At 39.6% G+C, this 9,552-nt stretch overlaps 1 protein-coding gene and 1 long non-coding RNA gene across 4 annotated transcripts in view; one reads left to right on the forward strand and one right to left on the reverse strand.

Moving 5' to 3' along the window:
* paplna (papilin a, proteoglycan-like sulfated glycoprotein) overlaps positions 1-9,552 on the reverse strand; it is a 47,840-nt gene that overhangs the window by 33,877 nt on the left and 4,411 nt on the right. For all 3 annotated transcript variants that reach the window (XR_004331153.1, XR_004331152.1, XM_032511068.1), the window contains exons 3-6: positions 6,984-7,087; positions 2,920-2,980; positions 2,700-2,802; positions 2,411-2,541 (exon numbers count right to left, since the gene is read on the reverse strand). Coding sequence is in view for 1 of the 3 variants with exons in the window: in XM_032511068.1 (XP_032366959.1) it covers positions 2,411-2,541; positions 2,700-2,802; positions 2,920-2,980; positions 6,984-7,087 (399 nt within the window). In the remaining 2 variants the exon portion in view is untranslated. The remainder of the gene's footprint in view (positions 1-2,410; positions 2,542-2,699; positions 2,803-2,919; positions 2,981-6,983; positions 7,088-9,552) is intronic.
* On the forward strand, positions 4,590-8,027 carry LOC116686127 (uncharacterized). The gene is made up of 3 exons (XR_004331154.1): positions 4,590-4,601; positions 6,975-6,979; positions 7,884-8,027. It is a non-coding gene; the product is annotated as an uncharacterized LOC116686127 (long non-coding RNA).

A 9,552-nucleotide genomic window follows, 5' to 3' on the forward strand; every position in this document is an offset into this window, starting at 1 on the left:
ATTATTATTATTATTATTATTATTATTATTATTATTATTATTATTATTAGTTTTTGTGTGCAGCAATGACCTAAAAGCGGGTTTCAATATGTAAACATTTTGCAAAATACTTACTAAATGTGCTGTGTCCATGAAAATATTGAATTACAGTAATAGCCTGAAAATGTTCAAATGTTTTGCCTAACCAACATGGTTTTGATGTTGCTCTTTAAAATACAACGACAGTACCCTTTTAGGTATTGTACTGATAATATACACAGTAGGGGAATGTCAATGCAATTTATGGTTAATGTCTTTTTATGTCTTGTTATTGACGAATGTTCTTATTGTTATTATAATTATTATTACTGTTATTTTTGTTGTCTTTATACTGTCTTTTGTTCTTGCTAAAACGGATGTTGGAAATTTCAATTTCCTTGCGGAAGTAATCCCAAAAGGATTAATAAAGAGAAGTCTAAGTGTATTTCTATAATTCAGCATTACATACAAAAGTTCACCTGTTTACATTATATTTTTTTCTCTCAATAGAGTAATAGATTATCAATACAAAAATAACATTTGCACATGTAAAATGTGCTAAGTCAATTTTCCTACATAAACCCTCAAAAAGGCCAAAGTCCAGTCCCAGAATTGCTGGTTTCAGCGGCCAAACCAATATAAAAGCTGGTTTAACAAGTCGTAAGAGACAGGTAGACGTGTGGGAACACAGTGTTTTTGTGAAAGTTGCAATCTCGCAACCACGCAGCAAAGTTAAGTTAAGTAAGTTTATAAAGCAAAGACATAGAGGATAACGCAGTGAGAGAAGACGGGAGAACAGAGTGTCCCCACAGAGGAGGTGATTAGGACAAGATGTCAGAGGGTAAATAGAGGAGGTGTTTTGTGAGAAAAATGGTGCTGTGATAATTACATGAGAACAGAATGGGAGCAGGGCAAGAGTTTGATACTACCACAGTGTGAAACTAATCCCTCATCCTGCTGCTCAGCTCCCCTCACTGTGACTACTCTGATTAATGGAGTGATGCTGTGAACTAGGGGTCTTTAACATGTTTTAGACCAACGACTAAGCCTGCACGATTCGGGGGACAATATGAATCACCATTTTTTGGCATGATTCCCTGTCATGATTTTTTTTCTCACTAAGTGTAATGTTTATTGCACACAGGAAACATGAAAAAACTAAAATAAATTGGCAGCAGCAAACATAGATTTTTTTGGCACCTATAGCACACTGCGCATCACCTCATGCTTGTAAACATAGAGGCTTCAATGAAGAGAAGGGAGCGCTTGGGAAGGCTTTAAAACCTATTTTATCATTAGAACCTATTATTATTATTTATTATATAAAACTCACAGAAGAAAGAAGTAGTGTTTGTGATGCAGTCGGCTCGTAAAATTAAATGAGAATCAAAGTCATTTAAAAAAAAAAACATTTCTTTTTCATTATATCTTTTATAATAAAAATTTAAAAAATGAAAAGTATTATCAAAATTAAATTGTGAACAGGGTGAATCGAGATCATGATTTGATGACGACCAAGCCCCCCCCCCCCCCGAACTGGCCCGACAATAACGTGTAGGACAGCCTAAAGCCTTTATATATACCTTTTTAAGCTTTTAAAATAAAACATTATTGCCATACAGTACCAGTCTTATCTGTCAATATGACAGTTAGTCATCTGTTTGCTGGCGTACTGTAAGTGCTGTATAAATTATTCAATGTGTTATGATGGATAATTAATGCACAATGCACAGTCATTTAATGTTTATATCTATGGGGTCATGCACTCAATATATATGAAATGTGTTTAATGTAAATTAAAGTACTGTAGATGTAATAGTGTTTTTTGTTTTTTTTTCACAAAAGGGGGGGGGCGGAATTAGGATGAGGGAGGGGCGAGCTAGCCTCCATCTTGTTTGACAATACTTTGAACGTCAACAACAAAAAACTTCACCCGACATTCCTTAGAGCAAATTTAAGTTTAACTGTATCTTTAGATGGCTACCTTATTGCTACCTTAGCTTACATTTCCTAAAAAAAATAATATGTTGGATTCATGTTGATGACATTGAATATTTTAAGACATATTTATTCTTTTTTTTAAAGTAGAAAACAATAATTTGGAGGCCCCCTTGCAGCAACTCTGAGGACCCCCTAGGGGTCACTGACCCCCTGTTGAAGATCCCTGCTGTAAACCATCTGAACATCCTCAGCAGGCCTGCCTTGTTGCACAATCCACATTTATGTTGGATGCCTTTTTTCAGCATGTATTGCTAGCTCAAAGTTTGATATTGTTGCTGTTCTCAAACTCCAAAGCGAACATCCTATGCGTGAGCCACCTGGAGATGTACTCCCTTTCCATAAATCTTGTGTGTGTGTGTGTGTGTGTGTGTTAATTTTCTGTACGGCCTACCTTGCAGACTCCCTCCACACAAACATCCCTCCTTCCAGGGTGACAAGGCGTACCGTCAACCACAGAGCTGCGGTGGCGATAGAAAAAGTTCTCTCCTCTTGGCATGCAGTTCAGCTCACAGGGGTTCTCAGCTGTCAGAGACACAAGGCTCATTTTAGAATAAAGGTAATAATGTCCCAGTCTGATCTCAATTCATCTAGGTTGGACCTTTGTGTGTTTTAGCAGGCTTTTGAAGGACAATATATGCTCTTGCAAATCTAAAAGCTACTATTTTTACGTTGCTTCTCACCTCCATAATATGGGAGCCACTTGTAGAGTTTCCCCTGGAAGTCAGTGCCATCAAACTGGGCACACTGCTCTTCACGGAAATCCTTGGATCCCTCGGGACAGTCCTGAGTGGAGCAATGGGAGGCAGTGGAGACGTCTCAGAGGATAATTAAGCGCAAATACAATACTTATTCAAAGAATATATACGTATATGGTTACTGATATGGTTAGTGTTTGTTCACCTGGATGTTGCAAGTGCGGTAAGACCTGTCTGGTCCAACACAGTTGTGTCCTCCATCAGTCCTGTATGTAGAAAATGAAGCATAAATATGTGACGCTATTGGATGATGCTTGTTATAGATTAACCCTGAAGCGTGACCTGATGTTGAGTACAAATTTTCCAAATGATCTTCTTAAAAACACAGGGATGAAGTAGTTTCCCCTCACCGAACCGAGAACAAAAGGAATCTGCGATGTCTGCTCTGATTTATCTCTGTGAAGCTGCAGGAGCCGAGTAACAAAAGCCTTATATGATAAAAATAGGAATACACTCCGTTTCATAAGATTATTCCAGTGTTTCTTCGAATAAAGTTTTGGGGAAATTGTTAGAGACAAATTAATAAGCGGATGGTCAAAAGCAAAGCAGAGATTTCCTGACTTTTAGTAGATAAAGCTAAAAATAAAAGCCGGATCCCACATTTCCCATAATGCAACAGGACAGCACTTTTATGCTGCCTCTTAAACCCCACCTCCAGTTTGTAACTCAGACTTTTGTTTTTTTCTGATGAAGTCTCAAACCTGAACTGAGGCTACCCTGAAGACATAAGGGTTATTTTTTTTATATATTGGAAAGATTATGCTACCGATGATAACGATTTTCACATGCTGAGTTGTACTCCTCATGAGTACGAATCCTAACTATGAAATTGGGGGGAATGCACCTTTTAGCAACAAATATGTTGTTTTCTTTAGCCTTATCAATGCTATATAACTCCGCTATTGCATCTGGGTCATCATTGTGACACAGAAACAGTTAATGACTAGGTGAGACAGCAGCGCATGTGTGCGAATGCAGCTCAGACTGTCTAAATAACAAGTTTCAGCTCTTAAATTAAGTGGCATTCCTCTTTACTCTGTGCCTGTAATAAAAAAAAGAGCTCTCAGCAACTTCACGGTGGAGCCCAAAACCCACACAAACATCTGCCCACACGCCACTGGGGCCGTGAGACAGCAGGCCACTTCACCACCCTCCCTTCCTGCCATGCTGAGAACTCGTGATTAAGGCACCTCCAAAAGTACCTGCCCTTAAGCTCTGAAAACAAGACACGCTCCTGTCAGAATGCCGAAACTAAAACATGTCCAAACACTCAGTGACGACATCCAGCTATCAACTTTTCACCTACAAGAGAGAAAATAAACATTTGGAGCACCAATCAGTGCTTTAAATTTAAACAGAAAAGCTAAATTATTGAACACAGAAAATGAAAATAGATTATATTTCATGAGGTTATATCATTTTCTGCTCAAATGAATGTGGAGCAAAAGGGAGTTCCTGTAAAAGCACTCAATGAGTCAACAGCAATCTAATCATAGTATTTAAAGATGTGATTCTGGCAGACAAGATATGACAGAGTTCAGTGGTGGAATGGAACTAAGTACATTTACACAAGTAATGTTCAGGTAATTGTACTTTACTTGAGTCTTTTCTTTTTTATGCCACTTTCTTCTTCTTCTCCGCTGCATTTCAGAGAGAGATATTGTAATTTTTACTTCACTATCTTCATCTGACAGCTTTGGTTACTAGTTACTTTATAAATTAAGATTTTTGTAACCAAAACACATTGTAAAATATAATGTTTTACTACCCGACAATATAACGGCTTACAAGTCCAGCTGAAATGATGAGACCATTAAATACAAACCGGTTTTGATCGTTTCCAGTTTCCAAAATGTGAGGATTTTTTTGCATTGAGTATGTCTACTCAATGTCTTTTTTTACTATAAGTACATTTTCTTGATGATACTTACATGCTTTACCTTTAGTAACATTTTCAATGCAGAACTTTTACTTGGAAAAGAGTAGTTTTTACAGTGCAATATTAGTACTTTTACTTAAGTAAAGGATCTGAATACTTCTTCCCAGAGTTTATCCAGGTAGCAGTGGGCAGGACTTCATCAGTCAGTTAAAGAGGGGAAACAGACTGTCTGTCTGACTCACTGACTGACTGCATGGACATGTTGACAAGCAGCATCTCAGGCAGATCAGTGGAAAACATCCCCATACCGTATGTCTATGCAGGACAGAACTAGGTTTCATATAGCTTTCCTTCCCATTAATACAACTAAATATCCACCAAGGTGAATCAGCAAACAGTTTGGACATGTTAAAGAAACAGCTCATAATAGACACATTCTGCCCGGTGGGCAATTGAACTTGTCCTTTTTTATTAATTCCCTGAGAACTATTGCTCAACAAGTGAGACACACCTACATTCTACCTAAAAAACATGATGAATGACATGCAACAACTCACCCAGCTAGAACAGTAAAATGCTGCTAACACATTTGTGCATTCATCATAATGATCTTAGAACGTCATATGTAATAATATATCAGTCACACTGGGCATTTTGGTCTGTCAGTGCCTACAATGGTATTTTTACTTATTGTGATGACACATATCTTTAACTGCTTCATATCCCTAAATCCAGTCCAACGTAAGCTTAAAATGTTATGTAAGTCAGAAACCATAATAATTAAAAGTATTGAAATTGTGACATAAATCATAAATCGGACATGTTCAAATGTCAAAAACATGTTTATCCAAAAGATTCTTAAATGTAGAAAAATGAACCCAATATTTCTTCACATTTTCCGCCGTTTTGATAGTTTCATCTGCAATAGAATTGTGTCACCGGACGTCAGGTAATGTGATGCCGTCATCAAGAGTGGACAAAGTGATGATGCCTAAGACAGAAGCCTTAGCTTTCTGCTGCAAACAGAATGAATGCTAAAGCTGCTATGGTTTTCATTTTGGATCCTTTCATACGGGCTCATGTAATAAACAACCTCCGATCTCTGAAAGTTAAAGCAATTTTTCTCCTAATACTTCATACTTTTACAGGGTCTTGAACCCACCACTTCCCACCTCATGAATCAGGATCACTTTATGGGTTACATGAGGCAACATGCCAGCTGGATTCCAGCAACAGGAGCTATGAACACAAAATTTACAATGGAAGCCGGCAACAACACTCCTCACTCTGTCCTGTTCAGTCACATGCTTCAAAACAACCAATAAATGGAAAAAACATCTTTAAAGAAATGTAAAAACCCATGCAGCAAAGTGAACTGATGAACTTTTTTTTTTTCCTCATAAACCACTTGTCAGCCAAAACAGGGCACATAGAAATGTTCACTTTCCATCCAATCCTCTTCAGCAGCCAACACCCAGGAAAGAGAAGTCCTTTTAATGCTAAGGGGCCGCTCCCTGCAGTCTGTTTTGGATGTAAGACAAGCCCACGTCCTTGTGACTTCAAGGCATTCTTTTACATTCAAGATACATGCTGTGCCCATGAACATCACAATTAGCTTTATTCACACAGGCGGAGAATAAAAACCTGTGTGTATTCAGGGCCTCACAATGAGCAGAGTCTGTCCAAGAGAGGCTGAGTGCGAGTGCATGTGTTTATACAGGCTTGTTTATGTGTTATGCAGGTGCAGTCAAAGATCCTCTATATTAAAGATTTCAAGCGCCAATGGCATGAAACACGCTTCCTGTCTACTAAATGGGCGTGGCCTTGTTTGAAAGCATAGTGAACGTTGTGTGGATGGATCAAAAGTTATATTTGTATCATTTATTTATGTTTTCTTTTGCTAACATTAGATATATACACGGCTAATAGTTAAATTAAGCGTCGCGAACATTAGTTTTGTAAGGGTATTCACAAACGATTGTTGACGTTAGCTTATCTGTGATGCCAGATCTCGCGAGAGTTCGGTCCTGAGACGGAAACAGGTCCCAAACAAACAAATTATTCCATTTCAGTGTCAGAATATCCTTGAGATATGTGGCTTGTGAGGAATGGGATATGAGGAATGACTATGAGGCAAAAGAATCAGTCATAATCTATGTTCACGTTCACTTCTCCCATTGGACACGCAGACCTGCTGCCAATCTCCTAAAGAAGCGTGGCAGTGAAGACCCACGTGACACAGAAACAGGAAATTACATTGAGTAGGGGCATCTCGGTTGTAAAGCGTCTCTGGTGCAGTCATGAGAGTTAGATACAGGCAGGAGACGTACCTGTGGGTGATACAGCGTCTGGTTCTTGCGGTCACTCCGCTGCCACAGCTCCGGCTGCATTCTCCGTAAGGACCCCATGTGTCCCAGTGATCCACACTGGGCACCTGAACACAACACACCAGTGTTTACACTCATCACAAGGTTAAAAAACAACAGTGAACCTATGTTATAATAATTATTCGTTTTCTTTCTATAATGCTTTCACACCTATTTTAACAATCTAAGGCTATGGCGTGAAGCACATGACGCAGGTGCATTTAGGGCGTGACCAAATCAATTTTTGCTAGTTTGATGACAGAAAAAGGGTTTGTGCGCAATGGGGCATGGTTCAAAAGGGTTGTACTTAGTGTCCTCACTAATTCATAGGTGTGTTTTGGGCGTGACATGCAATGAACCAATCAGAGTGTCATCTCCCATTCCCTTTAAAAGCCGGGCTTGTTTACCTTGGTGCCTTGCAGTTACGATGGCGGATTTGTACCGTCATATTTTTATTTTTTATATTTTGTGTGTGTGCTGCTGTGCGTCCCTGTGTGCGTGTAACAAGCTTAGTGTGCGCACTGTGCATAAGCCTTGGTGAATTTTATTAATTTGCTGTTAAAACATCAATGAGATGCCGTGCTACTGACTTAAGAGGTTTTTGTTGGACAATGACGCAATGACTTCCCGCTGCCTCAAGATACCAATACACCAAGAATTCAGCTGAACACACCTCCCTGTAAGACCAGCCCGCCCATGGGCGCAAAGATGGGTGCAGGTACATTTGCTATTTAAACCACGTGGGCACTGGACGGGAAATGGACAGCTGCGGCGGTCTTAAACTAGCAAAGACACTTGCGTCGGGCTTTGTGCTGCGCTGCACCAGGTGCAAGATAGGGCCCCAAATCTCATTCAGTTTCTAAGTTAAACTATGCAGGTTTTTTTAGCTTCATTTACCTTAAATGAACAGCTTGGGAGTCATTGGAATGGTTATGTGACTTTTTTCGGGTTGAATGGTGGCCTAGCGTCTATGAGTGGAAAAAACACCCTTGCAACTTTGGGCTGGCAAACAAGGTAGCGATGGAGTTTTTCCCACTATCGTCAGGGCTAAGCCGGCAAAAGAGAAGCAGAACGCTAGGAAAGCGTTGTCGGGGGAACAGTGAAAGAAGAAACGGCAGACTGACTGAGGGAGGGGTCAGACACAGGTAAACATAGGAGCTGCTAAATATAGATATATATACACTATATATATACTGTATGTACAGTATATTATTGAGAGCAGTTATGTTGTTTCATAAAAAAGTAACTCTTGAAGTTTTTGAGTTTGTACATTTTGTACTACATGAAACAAAACCTGAGGCATAAAAGTGAAATAAACTCATGTTTCAGCCAAAATGTCCCTTACACACCATTCACTATTCCATTTATCATTAGGTTGGGTACACAATGTGTAAAAACTGTTGTTTTAGCGCTTTTAGATTTGACTGCTGCCTTTGACATTGTCAACTACTCTATCCTTTTATCTGGACTCAAACGCAATGGTTTGAATCTTACTTGACAGATAGGAGTTTTGCTGTCCACCTTGGTATTTAATCTTCATCTGCTGTCCTCTTTCTTGTGGGGTCCCCCAAGGTTCCATTTTTTCTGTAGTGGACATACAGGATATACTACTCCTACGCCTTTCGTGTTTTTGCTGTCACATGGTGCTGCTAACGCTGCTAACGGGTATCGTAGCTTCTGGGCCACGGCAACATTTAAAAAGGAAACATGGGGACCACATGTTATCTTAACACTGAGATACATTCTGCGTGGGAAAGGGGTACAATAAAAAATCTACCAAGAAATTTCCTAGAGTCCCAGTGTCTTGCCCAAGGACACTTTGACAAGAAACTGCAGGGCCAGGGATTGAACCACCAACCTTCCGATTGGCAGGCGACCCCTGAGCCACAGCCGCCATGGTGCGAGACAGTTGATTGCGTTATACAATCTCAACGCTACAATTCCTACACACTGGACTTTCCCAGCTGAGACTTTTGGCACTTTGAGACTTAAGGCCCTACCTGCTACGCAAGGACTTCAGAAGAGTCATACATGCTTTTATTACAATTAGTCATTTACAGTTGGTCCAGAACGCAGCAGCTCGACTTTTAATCGGGACCAGAAAACTTGACCGCATTCCACCTGTTTTGGCCACAATGCACTGGCTTCCTGTCTGTTTCAGGATTGATTTTAAAATTGTATTACTTGTTGTTACAATTTTAAATGGGTTGTCGCCTTCTTATTTATTGGAACTTTTACACGTCCACACACCTGTCAAAGCACTGAGGTCTTCCAGTCAGATGCTCCTCCATGTGCCCAGATCCAGGTTAAAAAATAAAGGTGACCGAGCCTTTTCATTGGCTGCTCCAAACCAATGGAATAGTTTACCTAATTATATAAGAACATCTTGGACCGCTGAAACATTCAAGTCCTTGCTTAAGACTATCTGTTGGCTTTTAATTCAAGTTGAGCTGTGACACCTTGACCCTTTTTAACTGTTGATTATTTTGTATTGTGTATTGTTTGTGTATAGCTTACTATTTTTTTTGGGGGG

This window comes from Etheostoma spectabile, unplaced genomic scaffold (assembly GCF_008692095.1).
Source record: "Etheostoma spectabile isolate EspeVRDwgs_2016 unplaced genomic scaffold, UIUC_Espe_1.0 scaffold314, whole genome shotgun sequence".
Classification (NCBI taxonomy): Eukaryota; Metazoa; Chordata; class Actinopteri; order Perciformes; family Percidae; genus Etheostoma; species Etheostoma spectabile.